Source organism: Crassostrea angulata, chromosome 5 (assembly GCF_025612915.1).
Source record: "Crassostrea angulata isolate pt1a10 chromosome 5, ASM2561291v2, whole genome shotgun sequence".
NCBI lineage: Eukaryota > Metazoa > Mollusca > Bivalvia > Ostreida > Ostreidae > Magallana > Magallana angulata.
In genome coordinates this window covers 30,020,182-30,042,291 of record NC_069115.1, presented here as the reverse complement: position 1 = coordinate 30,042,291, position 22,110 = coordinate 30,020,182, and the positions used below count along the sequence as shown (strand labels likewise).

At 33.5% G+C, this 22,110-nt stretch overlaps 2 protein-coding genes across 7 annotated transcripts in view; one reads left to right on the top strand and one right to left on the bottom strand.

Annotated features, from left to right (window-relative positions):
- The first annotated feature begins 445 nt into the window (after positions 1 to 445).
- Positions 446 to 22,110, top strand: part of LOC128182697 (SH3 and multiple ankyrin repeat domains protein 2-like) — a 74,211-nt gene continuing 52,546 nt past the window's right edge. The window contains exon 1 of one of the 6 annotated variants that reach the window (XM_052851417.1): positions 446 to 582. The gene's annotated coding sequence lies outside the window, so the exon portion shown is untranslated. Of the gene's footprint in view, positions 592 to 1,877; positions 1,894 to 15,011; positions 15,030 to 19,411; positions 19,549 to 22,110 lie in introns of those variants that run through there. The other 5 variants (XM_052851424.1, XM_052851416.1, XM_052851422.1 and 2 more) reach the window with 5 other exon arrangements.
- Positions 5,056 to 9,330, bottom strand: LOC128182699 (eIF-2-alpha kinase GCN2-like). Its single transcript, XM_052851425.1, has 4 exons — positions 9,224 to 9,330; positions 8,013 to 9,038; positions 5,658 to 5,748; positions 5,056 to 5,303 (listed from the first exon to the last, which is right to left on the bottom strand). Exons 1-4 carry the CDS (start codon positions 9,230 to 9,232, stop codon positions 5,221 to 5,223), a joined length of 1,209 nt encoding a protein of 402 aa, XP_052707385.1. The 5' UTR covers positions 9,233 to 9,330; the 3' UTR covers positions 5,056 to 5,220.

Genomic DNA, 22,110 nt, shown 5'->3' with positions numbered 1-22,110 from the left:
CTCCATTGAATACCTGATGTGGAAGCGATGTACATTTCACCTTGGACATGGAATGTGATTTACAAGTAGTAGGGTCTTGAGCGACCTGGGGATTTTTCTACACCCCCTGGAACACACATCGGCACTTATGCCAAGGACCCCCAAAAATAATTGTGTCCAGTCATTTGGGTTCCTTAGAAGTGTATCTCGGTGTTTATTTGTGTGTATTTTCAGGAAAATAGTGAGAGAGAGAGAGATCTAGGGAGAAATATTTCTAAGGACTTTTTTTTTTTCAAGGCAAGGACTTATGTAGGATTAGTATTTCTTTTGGTTTTGGGATAAACTTCGAACTATTTTATTGATTTCTTGGTTTTTTTTAGATAAAAATAAACTTGTGATTATAGAGCCTGGAGCGTGCTGAGATATCGTTTTATATTTATAAACGTGTTTTTTAAAGCTTTCATTAATACCAACTAAAAATATCCATTATAGCTGCAGTGTTGAAGGATGGATTTTCTATGAAAAGAAAATGGATGAAAACTCAATTATCCTGGACTTCTGGTGCTTAAAACATGTAATGGATTTGCAGCCTTTTAAGACAAGGTAACTGCAGTAAGTAATTTATTTAAAAAAAAAAATTACCTTGGCTATAGCATATATGCTCTTTATCAAAGTTCTAAATGATAGAATCTCAACCAACTCCCAACTCTAGAAATGACTTACAGTCCAAACCTAAATCCCCATCCCCTTCACCATTTTGTATAGTTGTGATATTGATCATACAATAACTAATTTGATATTACCCTAAAGTAATATCTTTTCAAACAGGCTAATAGAAGTTGCAGTCTCTGGGGGATAAATGCTGGGTTTCATTTAAAAAATGGAAGTTCCATAGAAGATTAAAACTGAAAACAGCAGGGATTTTAAACATAGCACATACTGTATACTGGGCAAAATAATCAATTTTTGCAATTAAAATTTGTGACTTAAAAAAAACTTTTTTCCTTGACATATTCATTTATCAATCTTCTACAACATATAACTCCTAAGATATTTTCTCTTCCACTAAAGTGAAATATTAAGGAAATTGGTATGTATACATATGTTAGGGGTTGTTTCTCAGAAAACTTGTTTAACTTATCTATTTAGATAATACTAGAGGAAGAGAAAATGTGTTGTTTACCGGTATTTCACCATAAAAAAATATGTTTCTGTGAACAGCTTGTGTTCCGGCAAACATAAAAACAGTCATGAACAAAAGATGTTACAGTCTGGATCAATATATTTATATTTCCGCGAGATCTACTGTATAACATACAGAGTTTTATTTTGTGATGAGAGGATGAAATGACAACATATAACCCCCCCCCCTTAATTTGAGGAGTGAGAAAAGTAACTTGCTAGTATTCACATGATATGGATATTTCATTCTCACATTCATTAATTCAGTTCAGTCTTACAAATTTCATTCATTTTAAAAATGTACCTGTATATTCTATTCATATTTAAGTCTCACACAAAATGTGCATGAATTCAAGAACAAATTTCTTTGAAGAAAATTACTTTTAAGTAATTTGTTGTCAAGCTATTCAAAGTAATTGCTCCTGATTTTCATTAGTGGAAACGGAAAATTGCTTTTAGAATGTTTCACAAATCAAAAAGACTTTCCCTTTTTCTCCCATTTGATGCTGTGTCTCCATGGAAACCTTTTTATTGGAGGACATATCACCTGTCTTCAATGAATTTGCTCTAGTTCTCCATGTGCTGGTGACAGTCTGCTGTTAATATGGATTTATCATTCTCTATCACCGTGTTTTTCTTTACGTAATTTCAATTTTTTTGTTCCTTAATTGAGGGAAGATTCGAGATGTTTTTTCTTCAGTGTCGGAGATTTAACATTTATAAGCTACCAAGGTATGTGACGATTATTGTTATTTTGCATGGCCTCGTCAAGCTTATATGTTATTTGTATTGATTTTTTGATATTTTTTTTTCTTTCATCTGGATCTTGAAGGGCGTGGACAAATTGGCTAGCTTTGTAAGTCATGATTTTCATGGCAACTTTACACTTCTAGGCATTAGTCTCACTTTTACTCTAATTACTGTGAATTGTGGATTTTATGTACAAACTGTTGAGATGAAATTCAGGACGAGGAATATTTTTAAGGGAGATATTTTCTAAATAAGGTGGGTGTAATTGAAATAGCATGTAAGTGCCCCACCCCTTTTAATGTACTGTATATCTGAGGTAAGGATTTTTTAGTACCATTTTGCTTTTAAACTCTTATTGTATTTCAAGTATTAGACAGTATATGTACCATAGTACATTTATAGAAAAAATAATATCGTACAATTTTCAAATGAAACACTTTGTTTATAGCCATTAGCTACAATTTTTATTCAATTACACAATCCCCCAGAAATTTCTGTATAAATTAGCCTTTAATTTGAAGATAAGATACTTACTGATACATGGATTTAAAAAATATTATCACTCACCAAGTAAGAAAGAAAAACCAATATTCTAGCTGATCTTTTCTGTAGATAAATACTTTGAAGAAGGTGTGTCGTAATAATGATATATCTTAAAATTGTGTTTAAAATAGTTCGTTACAAATTGAATAAGAATGTTAACTCCTTTGTTCTAATGGTTGTTCAGTTTCTTCAGTATCTAAAAATCACAGTTTGTAGAATGCTGGATTTTTTAAATCGCATTGGCTTTATAAGTTTAAAGAGAAATGAAATGCTTAAGATTGATATGTGGTTGACTTGAAATAATCGATGGTATAGCAAACTGTCTTTACATTGATGGCCCAGCAGCCAAAGTTTATAAAAAATCTCTTGTTTTGTGTCTAACAATGTCTGTCTCATTGATGTTTTGCCTGAAATTATGTCGGTAAAAATTTTTGACAGAATACAGCAATTTAAATTTTAAAACAACAAAATTTAAAAGTAAAAAAAAAAAATCAAAACATTGGTTGGCATTTCTCTGTACACATGTACGTAGAATGTTTTCTGAGTTGTGCCTGTTTTAATACATTTACTATAAGTGAGTTAATCAATTAACCCACAGTCCATTTTTCCTTTCTCATACAGAGTTATGATTCTTGGGTCAGACTATATAGTCTTTCTGTTAACCATGGTACTATCTGTTTTGAGCATGATTGGCATTAATGGAAAATAGAGCCGCTAATTGACAAACAGTAATGAGATGTTTGTAAACATGTGTGGCATATGAACTGCTTATTGGGTCAGAGAAGTGTTGGTGGTAATTTCTGAGGAATATATAGACTTGAGAATAGGCTGTGTTGATTAATGTTATGGATTATAGGGGATTGGTTTGGGACAGACATAATGTCTTAGTACTGTTAAATGACATAGTTAGTCAGTTATTGGTAAAATAGTTCCAATCACTGGAAAATTAGCCAATGAAAAAATATCTACACATTGATTATTGGTGTACATTTAGTATCTATAATATCTTTGATATCTGTATGTGAGTGCATGCACAGGTATTATTTAAACAATAAAATGCTTTCTTTGGTGATTCATTCGGGATATGAAGGTAGCGACATTGCAGGAAAAATACATAACCTGCGTTAGCGGGTTATTTAAATTTTTCCTGCAATGATCGCTACCTTTTGGAATTAAAATTAGCAACAAAAAATTTATGTGCAGATCGAGTTGCCATTTTACACAGGTTTACATGTAAACAAACCACACTTCTTTATTAACAGCTGGTAACAATATTTCAAAGATTTTCACTACAGATTTATTGGAAGTAAACAAGTGAAGACATATAGTGATAGTGTAAGAAGTCTAAGGAATTTCACGGTGTGTCATCCAGAATTTTTCCGTGGATCTACATTTTGCAGCAAGCTTTTTGTGAGGAAAAAATAGCACTATTACCAGATTACAGTCTGTTCAACTCGTGCGATATTCCACATATGGTACATTGTGAATGGTAACGTAAAATATATTTGTTCACTAAACAGTTTCTGACAAATTTCTTCACAAAAAACTGAATAACCTTATTTGATGCGCAAAGACCACTATATGCACTTTGAAATATATGCACCCTTTGCTTTTGCAAAACTTTTTCTTTGTTTTTCTTTTAATTACCACTAATATTTGTTTATAAATATACCTTTATATTGCTCAATTCATTCTAAAATAACTCTGTAATTTTTAACTTGTAAGCACAACTTTATTATGTGTATTATTTCTCCCACGTTTGTTCCCACGTGTTAGGCATCATGAATTTGATAAACTGGCGAGTTTATAAAAATGCGCCAATCAGAATCTTTTTTGCGAATCACAATTGAAATATACACCGTTAGAAAGTGTCGTTACTCAACGCAATGCTATATTGGCCAAAGTGTATGTACATACCTGCAAGATTTGCAAAAAGTACATTGTAGATCCATTCCACTTAATTATCATTGAAGGTTGAATATTTTGTGTCAGAATTGCATTTTTTTAATCTTAAAACAAATGTTTTAAAGTACTAGTATCTGCTTTGAAATTCCCAGAATGTCTTACAAAAGGAACGGAGTCCACTCAAGATGCTCTTTATAAATAAAGAATGAAAGCTTTGGTTTACTGACTTAACACTAAATATCAAAATATAAAATCAGGAAATCATTAAAAAGTTTTGTCCAGAAACCAGTCCAACATCATTTTCTTCATTTCATCATCATACAGTCACGGAATACTGCGTGTTAGCGCGGTATGATTATTTGTCTGCACCACTTGGTGTGTTACAGGACTGACCACATCCAAAAATAAGCATTCAATGCTTAAAGTTATATTCATACTTATGTCTATTTTTATGAAATACATGTGTATTAATTGTTGGTGTAAATCCATCATGTACGCTCTTAGCCAGGGATATGAAACATACATGGAACAGCCATATTAACATGTTATTTAAATTCGCTTCTGCGACTAAAAATACAGTGCCAGAAACTTTGTAGAGAAAATATTTTTCATTTTGGAGTACCGTAGATATAATTTAATGACTATTTTTCAACAGTACATATATCAAATTGGTTATGTAAGATTAAACATTTCATTAAATTTTACAAAAATACATCTACTCTCAAAACATGAAGACGTTTATATTTGTGCACATGGCGCATGAATTATCAAAGTGTACTCATAGAAAATTGAATGTCACAGCTAGATTTCCAAATGCAAACATAAGGAAAAATATACACTGAATGTAAATATTTCATGTTATTAATATAAAGTAAGTGCCCCATCAAAATCCTCAAGCTGGGATGGATCGTCTGGATCTTCTTCAGTAGAAGCAGCATGTGGTTCTAAAAAAAATAATCAGACATTGCCATATATATGCTTTAGAAATACATAATTAATACATAGATAACATATATCAATACAAAAACAAATAAACATTTTTGTAATGTATATTTATTTCTTTAAAAAAAAACCAAAATCTATTTTTCATCATGGAACATTGACTCAATGTCTCATTTGGAATACATTGTAAATTTAATTATTATAAAATTGCTCTGTTGGGTGTTTCATGTATAAGTTATAGTTACCTATGTAAAGTGAGTGAAAATGCATAATTAAATCATTATTATTGAAGATCAGAATCATAGAAACAATTGATGGATATAAGCTATTATTCTTCGATAGGTAAAAACATTTACCGGTACCAACTGGTGACTGTATATTGGGGTAAAGATTCCTGGAATGTCCTGGATGTTCCGTTTCAGAGAAACTTCCTCTGGTTGCTCCAACCTAGTGAATATAGTGATACCATTTAACTTTTTTATAACAAACTAACTGATATTAGATTTACAGAAATTTAAATGGAAAAGGCATGATTGACCAGGTTGATATTCAAACAGGCATCTCGTGGGGGTGTTAAGGAAGCATATGGACAATTTAGCGTCTTATTTTGACTGTTATATTCAAAATCGTGAAATCAAATAAATATTTTGAATAAGATCAAAAACTTAGTATTATCCTTTAAAACAGATGTCCGTGCAATAAAATCGGGTAGTACATTACTGCCACATTGGTGCATTATCACGTGACAACTATAAATAGCTTACGTATATTCCTTAACGTAAAATGTGATAGAACAACACTACCCCGCGGTTTCTAAAATAAAATAAACATACCAAGTGAAGGCAAATCATCTCAGTTTAATCAAAACCGCTGCTAGAATTCTATGTTCTTCTTAATTAAATAGTTATTCATCCGGCTCTCGTAAAACCTTCCCAACTTTTATTAAGTTTGCACGGAAAACGGTATGTTCCATCAAAACAACACAAAACATGGGATTCTAGCAGCACTTTTCAAATAAAGCATTGATCAAACTAACGATACGTATAAAATTTCAAGTTCAATATATACGGGGTAGTGTTGTTCTAGGCAGATTTTTATATCGTAAACAACGACAGAGGAAAGCCTGGCCGATAAATAAAAGCAAATTTACATACCTTTTAGCGAATGATTGATAAAACTAACTTCTTTCCCAGTATTCTTATGTGCAATTCTCAATAAATCACACCACAATACTTTATTAGAGTTCTTAGATTAGTTATATTTTGACTCTGTTTACAATGCTTTCCGATCAAATTCATACGACATTCAACTTTTAGTCATGACGTCATCAATGTGTAAATCTACGTAATACAAACTAATTTCTGAAAAAAAATTGTCTTCAGTATTTTTTATTTGTTTTTGGTCTACGTTTCGTTGCTTAGATATTTGAATATGTACATAATTAGTAAGATTTGTGATTTTACGGAATAACATGTACTCAGATTCCATATGCTTCCTTAACACCCCCGCGCTGAATCATCAGCAAGAAGTCTCCAGTGATTAGGGGTTTTGGGGAGAATGTTTTAAACATTTTTTTTGCAATGAAAGGTCAACTTATGGGTAAACTATGTGGCAAATATGAAGTAAATTAACCAGATAGTTAAGTTGTTTACCACACTCACATTTTTTCCCTATGTCCATATCATCCCGGCCTTATTATAATAGGATTATATAGCAAAAAAGGGTTATTATAATCATTTTCAACTTCATATGTACGAAATTACAAGCATATGATTTTCTTGTAATTGAAATTGACTAGATAGTTTTTAAGCCATCCACCCTCAAAATTTGGTCCTTTAAATGTGTCTGCCCAGTTGCCAGCTATTTTACATGTAGAATTGCATAGAATAAAGGATGTTTATGAATCAAATCCAATTGTATTTGTAATTGATAAAATATACAATTCCCCTCACATAGAACATGAAAGGATCATGCATGTTTTTATTTTGAATTATAATTATTGACGCTTTAATATAAAGTATGATTTATTTTTGTCAATTGTTATGTCAAAGTCCTAACTGACATCATTTTTAACTCCAACACAGATAATGTCAATTTTGAAGTAGCAACAAAATGATAAAAATACTTTTGAACATTATTTTAAGGATTCATTTCACTGATTATGATTTTCATGATATGTAATCTTTTTAGAATAAAAACGTTATAAGAATTGATAAACTGTGCATTTAAACTTTTTATTCTGCTTTTGCTTTTTGCAATATTGAAACGATTTTCTTGGAGTATAATGTGTAATATCCTGCGTAGGAGGCACAAAATTTTAAACCCTGACTGACCTTAACTTCTCTGACCATCATATTGCTTTCTCATTTATTAATGATCTTAGTCTAAATGATTTTTGGTTCTTGTGAACCTTTGTAAGGAACTTAACCTGTTAGGTAAAAGTGGCTGTGAATGCATGATCAACTGTAGACTGTTTTTATTACTGGCGTTAGATAGTTCAGTAGTAAACATTTAGGCCCTAGTTGATAACCTGAGTCTGGTCTGTAATGTTTTTAGCTCACCTGAGCTGAAAGCTCTAGTGAGCTATTCTGATCGCATTTTTTTATTCTTGTACCATTACAACATTATAGCAGTTTAGCAATATTTACAGGGGCAAAAATAACCCTGTATACAGTTAAGTCCTTTGATAGATACAGATGATTTAAGCTTACCTTCATGTTTTCATCACTTTGTTGATGCTCCAATGGTAACATGTCTAAAACGGCCTCCAACTCCATTCTTGGTTCCGGCTCACGACTAAGAAGACTTTTTATAATTTGTAAAACTTTAGAATCAACCATAATTAAGTCTGTGAAGTCCTCCCTACGTAGCTTATCCATGATTCTAGGTCTGTCCAGTCCCATATCATGATGCAATTCGGCAAGTATAACTCCGAGACTGTAATAGTCTGCCTTCTTGCTATATCTAGTGGACTTCAGCACTTCTGGTGCCACATAAGGTATTGTTCCAACACCTTTACTTAATGGATCTTCATCCTTTTCAGACTCGGAAGTAGCAGAATACCCTTCTGAATAAGATGTTTTGTAAGCTCTGGCAAGCCCAAAATCTCCTATCTTTGCTAGATCGTCCATGCCAATCATAATATTTTCAGGCTTAAGATCCCGGTGTATAATACTGTTGTTGTGAGTATATATCAAACCAGATATTATATCTAAAATCCATTTGCGCCTCTTGTTTTCATTCTGTGTTTGAAATACCTCTCCAGATTTTATTCGATCTCCAAGATTCTTCACTTGGCAAAGCTCAATTAGCATTACTAAATATGAATAGGCATGTTTCTCATTAGATTCTTCTTTGTTTGAAAAACGAATGATAGATGTAGGAAGAAGTACAATCCAATCATTATAATACTTTATGACGTTTTTATGGTCTAGTGATTTTAAAACTTCAACTTCACGTTTTTCCAAGTTTTCGGGTGTCTCTATCCGCACATATTTCAGTGCATAACTTTTGTTGTCTTGTTTGCAAACTGCTTTGTAAACAAATCCAAAATTTCCAGAGCCTATTTTTTCTACTTCATTGAAATTCTTTTCAATATTTGGATCATCTGACACACTTACATCGTATGACACTGGATCATCGTAATCATCCTCATTGGAAGTGTTTGACTCTGAATCATTGTAATCATCATCATCAGTTGTATCCACATAGGAATTTACAGCTCCCATAAATGAATTCTATAATTGAAGAGATTTCAAATTAAAATATGTCAATCATATATACTCTGAAATTATATAGATTTATATCCTTTCAGTATTTACAATCAAGGCTTTTCCAAGTTTTTCTGATTATAATGACCTACTATTTCAAATGATGACTGTGCATGCATAATAAATATCTTTGAACATTGACATCTACTTACAGTAGACATGTTGTTATTCTGGAATAATGTCTCAAATTCAGATTTTGGCAAAGTTGTATACGAGTCTTAATGTTCGATCCAATCTGATGTAATGGCGGAAGTAAAGTGGATCACTAATTTATGCAGTTAACTCGTACCCAAAACGGATCGTACCCTTATGACGTAACTCATATCATCCAGGTCTTAGCAGAATGGGGACAATTTTTCAAGAAGTACCAATACTAGTAAAATCTTTAAATAAATCTAGAACATAGTAACCTTGTAATGTATAATTATTCTTTTATGTAGAAGAACATTAAAGGACATTTTTGCCTCACTTGTACCTCCTATATTTTGTGTATGGAATTATAAAATGAAATCTGGCCATATTTTTAGTAATTGAATGGGAATGGGTTTAGAGGATGTTTAGTCAATCAAAAAGTTAGCTTTGACAAAGCCCCACCTCATTTATAACACGGAATTACATTATTGGGACCATTTGAAATATCTTTGAAATGAAAATGAATGAACAAGGCCTATTAGAGTTTTTCCTACAATGGCTTCATGACCTGTTCAGGTACAACTTAACATTTACCTGTGATTCACTTGACTAAGTCTTGATCAAAACATCATATGGACTGACCTGAGAGAGACTTAGATTTCACAATACACTTGTCCATGTTTCTTGCACAAAAACGTAATTTTTTTTTAACCATAATTGATTTCCGTATGAAGGGGCTATAACTTATGGAGTTTACTTGACGTACGAGACCATCACCTCCCTCTTTCGATACACAATACAATGTATATAACCAAAACAATTTTTTTTAAATCTGTTGTGATAACAACTGTCAATGAAGAAATCTAGGATTGTTATCCTTGTTGACAGGTACATGTATTTTCTTCAAAATTGTCAAAAATTGAAAAAAAAGAAAAAAAAAGAAGGAAAATATACCGGTAAATGGAAATGGTAACTTGAGAGAGACTTTCATCAAGTGACAACAAAGTTTTTGAACAAAGTGGCATTAAACCAAGGGAAATAACAAAGGGGTTCCATTGACAGTTTCATAAACACATAATAATGTACATGATAAATTAAAAACTGAATTTCATCTTGCACAAAAAGAAATTAACAAGTATCATTTACATTCCTATTAATCCCCTATTAGACCAGAGATCTTTGTAGGGCCAAAATTTTGTGGCGTCTATGGAATTTGATGATGGGAAGAGAAAAGAAGCCATTAAGAACAATGAAGCCATATAGTGTGAGAAACACTTTGCAGAATGGAAGAGAAATTGAAAATGTATTTGATTGATCAATCTTTCCCAATTAGTAGCCTGTATGATAAAGTGGTATTGCCACTCCTGTAATAGACAATATAAACTATGAAAGAACAGCTGGCTTATCGTCACCAACATCCCTCAAGTCAATACTCAGCCTCAAGTCTGAGTTTTTACCTCAAGTTTATGCACTTTTCTTTTAAGGATTTGAGTTTAAGATTGAATGGAGTCAGATTTGAAAATTTTGCTGATGGTTGGGCCAGGAGACATAATTAACAGAAAAGATGTGCAACAATCGATCATGACAGAGGGACAACATATCTGTATGGTGGGCAACCAGAACAACGAGCAACAATCAAGAGTGTGGGTGCTATGATGATGCAAGAGAAGACAGAACAATTATAAGATGCAAAATCCCTAAGATGAACAAATTAAATATGCGATTAAGGCCAGTAGATGATGCACATGTTGTTTTAACAACAGTTAGGGAATGTGGACTGCAATTGTGGAACTTAAAGTTTGGGGAGAAGAAACATGCATCTCATTTACACTGGAGCTAAGTCACACAGGTATCAGAAGCTTTGTTCAAAAGGTTACCAGTGGCAGTATAAAGACCAAACTTGTGTGAAGTACCGGTATCTCAGACAACTCTGCTGTACTCTTGAAAAGGAAAGCAGATTTCAACATTTGTGTTGACATGCTACACTAATGCAATAGTTGCAAATTTAAAGACTTTGGCATTCTAGGTTTTTCGATTGATGGCAACCATGAGACTCTTGGCATGAAGGACCAATACTGAAATGAAAATAGGGATAAAAAAGTTCCGTGAATGTTAATGGCTTCATTAAAATTGAGCAAGAGGTGAAGTCATAATGCCCTTTAAGGTTTTGTGTCAGAGGTTCTCAATTACCGGTACGTAAAAGTAGAGTGAAACAAGCAAATGACAATTTTGGTAAGAAAAAGCTGTGACTGCAAGGTGACAGTTGTTTCCCCAAAATTGGCCAGTTACTGGCAAAGTCCATTTTAGGTTCTCAGCAAACTGACAGACTTATAACCTCCAAGGGTGATTGTGGACAATGTGTCAAACATTAGTTTGTGAATGTTGACTGAGATCCAGACTACAGTGTTACCAAGACATTAAAGGAAGAGGTTTCTGAAGAGGCTAGATCGCAGAGAGAGACTATATAACCAAGCTTCTGTAAGCAGTATCAAGAATGATACTTTGAGTGACAAGTCTGAGATAGATGAGATTGAGAATGATATCAATTTGGGTGCTATAGGTGGTGCTGGAATTAGACAAAAACCTACTCTCATGGTTGCAAGATAATGTTTAATGGTTACTATTTTTTAAAACAATAAGCGTTTCTTGCTGTTGTAGAGAAATGGCAAAAAACCAAGATTTCCACGGCCAGTGCGGAACAGCTGAAGAAATTTATATAACCTTTATGTTCGTTTAAAAGTAGATTGAAGTCATTTCTAAGTGGAAAGATCACTTGTCCAAGTACAATTAAACTAGACACTTTTGCAGAAAATGTGAAAATTCAACAGACATGAGAGGGAATAACTTAGGACATGTAAAGGGAAATCATCCAGACCTTAATGCAGCTCGTAATTTGCAAATACAGAGGATGCTAGACTTCTTGAAAATACAGTATCCAATCTTTCCTCTGTTTGAAGATAATGGGCCTGTAATCAGACAATTGTTTAGACTGAAAATGAAGATCTGAATATATTATGAAAAATGTCAAAGATGACACTTGTAATAATTAAAATTCTTGACAACAGCTCAATTCCAGTCAAACTTCGTTATCTCTGTTTAAAAGCATTGAGATATTGGAGTAATCAAGATATCAGTGGTAAAATACTTAAAAAATAAGTGGTTTGGACTTACAAATCACTTCGACATATCCATTGTATTCGAGATTTCATTGTTCAAGATATCGAAGTTCAACTGTATTCAACTCAGTTGAGAATTGAGAAAAATCTCAACTGAGTAATTTTTCAGGGTTTGGGATCAAACTTTTTTAATTAGTAAAAGACTTGAATTTTTTTAATTTTAGAAACCCATGCTAGGATCCAGTCACATACTGTATGTGCCCACTTAGTGAAGTTTCCTCTATTTAAGTTGTTGCTTTGAATTAGTATACAGGGGTATTTAATCATATGTAAAAGTATAAAAATTATCCAGTGGGACAAGATGATCTAAACAATTAACAAAATGATTAAGACCATTAATTAACAACCAGTGATCAGTGGTGTTTCTCACTTGCAGTGTTGTCTAAGCAACTTCATTACCTTGATAATACATTCTGTGACTGCATGGACAACCCATCGTAGTATGGCCATTTCCTTTCTCAGACAGAGTTGTGATTCTTGGGTCAATCTGTGTAGATCCAATTAATTTTTAGAGCATGATTGGCGTTTATGGAAAGCAGAACCGCGCAAATTGACAAACAATAATGAGATGTTTGTAAACATGTGTGGCATATGAACTGCTTATTGGGTCATTTAAGTGTTGGTGCTAATATCTGAGGAGTATATAAACTTGAGAATACAGTGTTAATTAATGTCATCGACTATGGGCGATTGGTATGAGACAAAGGCGATTGGTGTGGGACACACATATAATTTGTTAGTACAATGTACTGTTAAATGACATAAATATATAGTCAGTTATTGATAAAATAATGCCAACCATTGGAAAATTAGCCGATAAAAAAATATCTACGCATTGATTATTGGTGTATATTTTTAATATCTATATGTGAGTGCATGTACTGGTATTATAATAAAGATCTGAAACAAGAAAGTTAAGCTCAATTTTCACCCACTCTCTGTTCTTCTTGTAAATTTGAACTTAAAATATTTCATATTTAACTTGTCATTTTATTTGAAAATTTAAACTGTTGTAGTTTAAATTTCATAGGAATTAATTTAATTTACTATATCACGTAAAATGACATACTTGTGTTACATGTATATATATACATGAACATAAGCATTTTGTATTTGTTCAATTTCTTAATTTGTAAATGGTAATACATTGAACACATTGTATATCCCATATTATTGTATACAGAGGACTATGGTTAGGTCTGCCTTCCATGCCCCTCCCCTTGCCTATTGCAACACCAAAGCAAAGCAAAATAAGTCAGGCTGTTGAACTCATATACATAATTATACAAAGTAAATTAACTATGAATCCAGGAAGAGCCTTTTATATGTAAAATGCTGGAATATGTTATGCATCAAAGTTGCAGAAACAGCTTTACAAGTGGAATCCAAAATGTTCCAGATGACTTTTAGTGACATACATTCCTGATTGTGACATTTACTGTCTAATTAGTTGTTGTGTTTGACGAATGACCAGCCCACCTTTAATTAAGAGGTTTTGCTTCTTTGCAGTCAATTGATTCAATGATGGATGATGATCAATTTTTGCATCTTTGTGGCTTTTTGTATAGATTTTTTTTTTGGTCCACATTCAAAGTAGAAACAAAACGCAGACAGGCATGAACTCCATTTGTGATGTGTGTGGGTTAGTCGGTAAAATTACCTGCTATTAGGGTACCAGGTATATAGTTTTATTAGCTCACCTGAGCTGAAAGCTTTACATAGGAATAAGTTTTACATAGAAATATATAGAGTAAATCTTTAAAAATCTTCTTCTCATAAAGTAATCAGCCAGGAAAGCTGAAACTTGTGTGGAATATTGTTCCTCAGGTGAGAGATAAGGCCCATGGGCCTCTTGTTGAACTCCTGTTCAGTCAGCAGACTCGAGACACAAGGTTCTCCTCAAAGGAAATAAAACAGCGTTCTTTTTGAATATGATATCTCTGAAAAAGATTATGGCTCCAGAATCCATTGGCCATGTTGTATACAAGTCTTTCTAGTTGTGACCCTTGTAAGGTGACCCATGGCTCTCAGAGTAAAGAACTGATCATCTGATGCTTTATCTGTATTTGCTTGAAAAACACATCTTTGGGCTTCATAACATTTTTTTGCTTTTCTGCAATATGATTTGTTCCAATATGGGGGATATTTTGGGTGTAGAAAAAATTTATTAAAAAAAGATTGTTTATCAATGCATGTATTTATCAATGGGTAGATGCTTTAATCTGGATCATTAATGAATTTATTTATGTACCCGGTACTTGATGTTCTTATCTTGTGTCCAAATTAACTTACTGCTTTTGCTTCTCTCTCTCTCTCTCTCTCTCTCTCTCTCTCTCTCTCTGTGCATAGATTGACGGTTCTGTGACCTGGTAAATTAGTCCTTTTTATCAGAATCGTGGACAACTTTGGTGCATGTAGACTGACATTGTCACAGTGACTTTGATTGATCCAGGGTCCATGCTTTAGTCCGTGATTCAGCATTAATGTAGCTGACCAGCCTGTCTGTCCTTATATCATTGCATGGTCAAAGTGGAAGTTTGTGTGATCGCTGAGCCAGTAATTGACATATATTTCCTCCTTCTACTCCTTCTGACTCAGGCTGCTTCCAGAATTACATGGGAATTAATGGAGATCTAACATGCTCTGAATGGTAAGGGATTTTTGTCTTTTTCTTGGTTATTCTTTTGAGGGTATAATTTTCTAAGGGTGTGTGATTTAATTACTGAATTCAGTGAGTTTCATGGACATAAATATAGTCTTTCAGGGGATGCAAAAAAGTTTATGCTATTTTTTATAATAAATTAATTGTCTTTTAATTAGCAGATTTTCAGCTCATTCTTTTCTTTGTTGCGCATTTCAAACAAGTTCAAGGTGAATTGAATCTGATGAGGAAATGCCATGCTAATTATTTGACAGATAATTCACAAATTATTGGATTATAACAACTGTATATGAGATGATATTGTTGAGAATGATTGAAGAGCTAGCTAGGGTACTGTTGTGACCCTTGGACCAATGTTAACAAAATAGCTCAGGATTTTTTTAGTTCATCCAGATTGCATTGTTGTTTTGGGCTAAATGGTGATGGTATATATAAGCATCAAGCTGGCAGCATTGTTTGTGTTGATACAGTATGTGGACTTAACTCTATCAATATTATAGTGTGTAGCTGGATGCATGCCTTGGACGCTAATGATGTTATTAAGATAGGGACAAACTGGTTTAATCTCTGATAGCCTTGATGGGTTAACCTTGAAATTAATCATTGTTAAAAGAGATGTGTTCTTTATTGTGAGAGGGAAGAGAAATTTGTTTTTGTGGTAGTGTGCTGAATAATTATATACCGTTACCTTTATATACTTCAATCATTAAATTTTATGCAGACCAGTTTTCCTGCATTGTGAACTTTTCACTGTCTTAAATAAATGAATTGTTACTTTGTTTTTTAATTTGTTGAAGATTTAAATTTGTTGGGTAGGGGGACCCATAAAATCCACAGAGAGAGACACTCTTTTAGCTAGAGAGAGGAGTGAGGGTTAAAGTTGGTCTTACCTGGTAAATGCTGTGGTCAATCTGAATATAAATTATTTGATTAAAAAATTGTTTATTGAAGTTAATTTCTACATGTTGGAGTACAGTGTACGTATCTTTAAGACTCATCTGTCAGCTTCTATATACCGCGTAATAATACTTGTTCATGTTAATAAGGGGAATATTGCAGTCACTCTAAGATGTCCACCACAATAAATAATCCAATTTCCTTTAACTGCTACAAGTCTGAGAACCCAGCTGATATTCTGTTGAAACTAAATCTCCTCTGTCACCCAAATCTCCTGCTGTGGGAATTTCTTCTAATCCCTACTGTAGCCCTGAAGGAGATTTGCGATTGTTTTTCCAAAACAACGATCCATCATGATGATTTTGGGGATGGAGGGACACCTTTGCAGACACAGAAGATAACATTGCATTGTCTCCTGGTTGGCGGTACTATGTGTGGCATAGCACCGACCCCTCGGTGGTCATGTGATCTAAGGTCAAGTAAAGACTGATCATTTGTTGTGAGAAACATCTAGTGATAATTTGTCTGAGATGGGGTGATGTAAGTATAATTTATCTGTCTTGTTCTCTTAGCTTTGTCTTTCTATTGTCTGATAAGTCTTTGACTGTGCTTTGATGCTGTTTCAGGTTTATATTTTGCAGAATTTACCCCAATTATGGATTTAAGAAAATAAAAAATTGGTTTTAATAATTTCATAAGGCAAATTTCGTGTAACGAGAAGGTGGAAGTATTTTTGTTTTTTTTTTTTGGGGGGGGGGGGGGTAGAGTATTGATTACACATGGTTCAATTTTTGATCCATGTAAAATCAGTGATGTCCAGTCTATTTTCTTGGCTGCTATTTAATTGCATGACCCTTTGACTAAAGGATTGAATAGCAAAAGAAAGTCAAATTATAAGATGTACAGCTTCAATGCACTGCTTAAAAAAGATGATTTATTTGTTCAATTCATTGAAAATTTAAATATTTCAGTCCATATAATCAAAGGATTGAGGAATTTACAAGCTAATACATGTGAGAGATTTTAGAACACTTCAATTAGTTACCTTAATGTTATCCCCAAAAATAAGATCAAATTGCGAGAATGTGATAAGAAAACAAAAGAGGTGAAATCTGGGATTTGGGCGCTTCCTTTGTTAGGTGTGATAGAGTATAAGACCTGTATAGCACCAGAAGAGGACCATTAGATCAATGATGCTTTAATCACCCCCCATCCATTGCTGTTTATCTGCCATCAACAACCCTCTGTCTCAAAGGAACAGAGACCTTCCACTTTTGTTCTGCCCAGCTACTATGGTTAGAGAAGTCGGGCACTCTGTTGCTAGGAGTCCAATGTTTTCCCAGTTGACCCCTCCATCTTTTTATCTTTTTTAGTGCGACACGATAAATGTAGCACCCCTAGCACCCTGATGGAGTTGTTATTTTTTCCGGCCACTGATTGTTGACTGGATAGTAACCTGTTAGGAATGTGTGTGAGGGATTCCTTTAGTTTTGTGGTGTTTTTAAAATCTTTTTTTTTTTTTTTTTTTTTTTTTTTTGGTGGTGATTAAATGAAGGTGTGATATGAGGAAGTACAAAGTTCATTTAGGAACATCCCATTTGAGGTTTTACTTAGAGACTGATAAATATAATGTGTATTTGGTAAAGTCTATGTCTGCATGTATTGAATGTACATATACTAATTAAATGTTCATGTCTGTCCTAGCTCTTTCAATCATCCAACTCTTTCCCTCTTGTACATGTTTATTGAATTGTTTATGTACATTGGATGTTGTATGTACAATCTTCATGTTGCCCTTTGAGGGCCCTTAATTGGTAAATAAAGAAATTAAAACTGAAATTGTCTACTTCTCAAAAGAGAATAATGTAAATGATGATAATGCTGTTTAAAACATGTAGTAAATCTTCAGATGCTGTTCATTTTTCAAAGTCAATGTTATTAATTTTAGTTGTCTAAGGAATGTTTATATATCAATATGCTTGATAGAATGTTTCAATAAGTTACGAAACTGTAATTGTTTGATCTACAGGTGATAGAGTTAATTGTGCACAATAACCTATTACGAACTTCAACTTCGCTGTGTAATTTTCAACTCATTGAAATTGAAATTTTTGAAGATATATGCATGATTTTTGGTTTAAAAAAAGTTGCTGCAGCTAAGATTGGTCAACATGTACAGTGTAATGTAAGTCTGGAAATGTCATCTGCATGATTCACCCAGTCTTGAAATTGGTTTTTCTTGGAAAAAAAATTAATAGAATTGAAGGTGATTTAAATATATACAGATTGTTAAAATTATTATTCCTGAAAGGATTTTATACATGTTTTACCAGGTAGTCTCTTGGTGTATGGAATTAATAAAGAACCTAGATTGTATTGCGGTCAGTAACACATACATGTACTTCGCGAGACTGTTCACTCTCAGGGCTGGTTTGACAGGTCCTACTATTATCTGTTACAAGGATACATTTTAACATTCTTTCCCTCTAGATTCTCAGTCTGAAACTGGATTCATCTTGATTTTCACTATACATCTAGTACAAAAAAGTTACATTGTATTTTATGTGTGTATAATGTCCTTTCCATCTCAGTGATTGATTCACTCGGTGCAGATTAATGGTGATTAGATTTCTAATCATCAGATAGAGCGAAAAAAAGAGGGAAAATTTTGTGGTATAATCAAGATGCAACTTCACTTTTTTTTTTACTTCGCTTTTTAAAAAAATAATTTGTATTGTTTTGTAACCAGCAGTATTATACCCTTCATGAAACATAGAATGTTAAACTACATGTATAATTTTGAATCATGGTATCTTAGTGTGAGAGGTATTTACAATCTCACAAATTTTACAGATGCTTTAAAACAACTTGGTCTTTTTTATGGTTTTATCCCCATCCCCCATTTTTTATGTCAATGAGGCGGGGGGGGGGGGGGGGGGGGGGGTGCATGTTTTTCAAGCTTTTCTTGCCTCTATGACTTTATAATTCAATATGCGGTTAGTACTTTTATGGAGTCCTGCTTTTATGATGGCTAAGTCAGTTACCTCTGTTTAATTTATGACCCCTATCTTCCAACCCTGATCCCCCCCCCCTCCAAAAAAAAAAAATCCGAATTTTCTTGCCCCTTACTATAACAAAATTTAGGTTTTAGATATACCTTCCTCGTGCTAACTGAACATCCTTACCTTACATATATGTCCTTTCATGTTGTCATGAATTACACCATACCCTGAAAAAGGGGGAAATTCCTTGCAGTTCCTCAGATATTCATTTATAGCCACTTGAGTGTAATTACTGACTTGGATAATGAAGCCCGTCATATCTCCCTGGTTGTTAACACTTAACGGACTGTAAAAAAAAGGGGGGGGGTGACTCCATCGTAGAACAATTAAGTGTTGATATACACAGGCCTGTCAGTTATTCCCTAATATCAGGACCATGTTTAATCATCGGAATGCATGTCAAATTGAAAAACCAGGGCTAAAATTTAACAAGGCTGACTCAGGGCCTTGGTGTGTATAAGCATGAGGAACTGATTGTAACATCACCCAGCAGACGTGTATAGGTTAAAATAATGGCATGATAAAGACAACGTCATCTATACTGTAAGGTAGGTCCTTGGTTTTATAAAGCTTTTCTTATGTCGTAAAAGTGAGAAAAAAGGGTGTGAAGTCAGATTTTTCTTTTGAAGCCAATTGCTGGTCAGTAAGTCTTTATCCCCTGTATCTGAGGGCTCTCAGTGGTCTCTAGTGACAGAGGGGTCCCCTAGCAGATAAAAATTAGTGGACCGATCATAAAAACTTTTTCAATATGGCCCCCAGGTCTAGAGCACTGCAGCCTGGTGGCCTGGAGGTATGATTTATGAAGAGAAATAGTTGTGTTATGATAATATTTTTGTATTTTATGGATGATGTTTCAATGAATTCCATGGCCAGGGGACACCTCAGATACAGGTCTGGGTGACTTGTAACAGAAGTCACAGTGTTGTTGTCTTTTGGGTTTTTTTTTTTTACAACTCTTTACTCAGAAAGCATGCATCTAGCTGCCACATTTACAGAGCATATGTTTTGAGCCAGAGTTTATAAAAACTTAGAAGGAATACCTTATTTTTGAGTTATATCAAGAGGAAGTTTTGTCTAGTTGTTTCAAGGTAATCTTATTGACTGTGACTGCATGTGCATTTCGTTTGGAATAAGAATTGATTTGGATATCTACCTTACAGGTAAAAAATAATAATATCTTTTCAATTTTATTTATTGTACGTATGTGCAATTGCTTTTAATCATATCTTGCCAGAAATTTGGTTTGATAACAATCAAAGCTTGTCCTGAAAACAGAGAAATGCGTATATTTATTTAAAAAATATGAATTTTCACCTGTGCATATTGTGTCACCTATAGCTGTATCAAAGTCATTTCCTTATAACTTAGATATTAAGAGTCATTCAAACAAAAGTATGTGTACCGTGCAACTTGTATCGCACATTGACATCAAATGGACAGTTATATATGTGTCCTGGTAATTGAGGGGAATTCGTTTAACTGTGTCTTGTTCTCCCTCAGTCTCAGGTCAAAAATCAAGAGGCCTGGGTTCGTTCTGTCTAATTTACCTATCTGTCAATTGTTTGGGTCGACACCAGTACATTGTCTTGCAGTGACTCAAGATTTCTATTTGCGTTGGGCTCCGTTATGTAATCTCTAATGCGACTCTGGAAAGCTTTAAATGGGAGAAGGACTTGACTGCCTGGAATTTCTTATAGACGGAAGATATAATATGGAGAATTTTATGAGTCTCCTGCAGAATTGAAAACCAAGGTCCTATTTTACTGCAAGACAATATATATATATATGACAAATTGTTTTTTAGCTTTTTTTTCACTTGTTGATAAGCATAAGGGTTATATGTTCATATAAAAGGGAAGGTAGATATTGAAAAGGTGTTTAGAATTTGACTAATTTCTATACCATAGAAGAATTTGTATTTTCATTCTGTTCCATTTATTGGTAGGTATTAATTTTGTGTACTAAATTGGTATTGATTTGACTTTTCAAAAATGTGTGATTTATTTTTTTGTTTAGAGGTGACTCAGTTTAGAATTGGAAAAGATCTCCAATTGTATGATTGCTTTTTTGCAAACATCACCTAGTGAGAAACTAAGAAATATACAGGACATTGCTGTTTGGAAACACGTACGGTGGATATCCGTAGGTCTGAGCTATTAGAAACAGATTAATCCGAAATACCTGTGGTGATTTTCATCAATCAGGTCTAATTCCTTGATGAATAATATTATTTTGTTAAAAGAAGCTGCAGGTATTGCCTTCCCAATGGATCAATATGTAGCAAGCTCTTGAAAAGTGAAAACAAAAGCCAGCTGATTTTTTTTTTCTCTGAGAGTGAGAGCATCTCCAGGTGTGTATTTCTCAGTGCGTCAATTTCTCAGTATCACACGCCATCATCGTCATCGTGCCATTAAGAGGAGATAACAATTTCGCCTACAGATTAAAACAATATTTTTAAAAGAAAAAATAATCCTTTTACATCCGTATTGGGCTTTATTTCGTGAAAAGGCGTAGTTTTTTGTTGTTTTTCGTAAAGGTTGTATGATAATTTTTTCGTCACTTTTTTCAGTGTTTTTATATTTGGTTAGATAATTTTTAAGGGAGGTTCCTTGAGATATGTTTAGCTTATCGTATATTTGACATCACCGTTCCTCTTAAAGTTAAATGGTTTTTGCATACCAAATGGGAGTGGGGGTCTCTTGGGATGAGAAATGCTGTTACAGTATTTATAAATGGGCATTGTCTTATGTCAGTTTACTGAAATCTTATCTAATAAGAACAGCTTAAGGAAAGTCGCAAAATACCTCATCGAAAAGGAAGTTTTGTAAAGAAGGACTATTCAGAGTTTATTAAAAGGATCAGTTCTCAATGTTACGAAGGTGAGATGTCGAAAATAACCATTAGTTTATTCTCGATGAATGTCAGAGGACCATTTGTTTGTATATTAGTTTTTAATACATGGTCATTGTTCATATATGTAGAATAAGACAGCAAAGACAAACTCCAATATTCAATGTATTTTGACGCTGGATTTGACAGAAACATTATTAGAGCTATGATATTATGTAGTACAAGGTTTAATATGATTGAAATAATATAGAGTGAAGTTG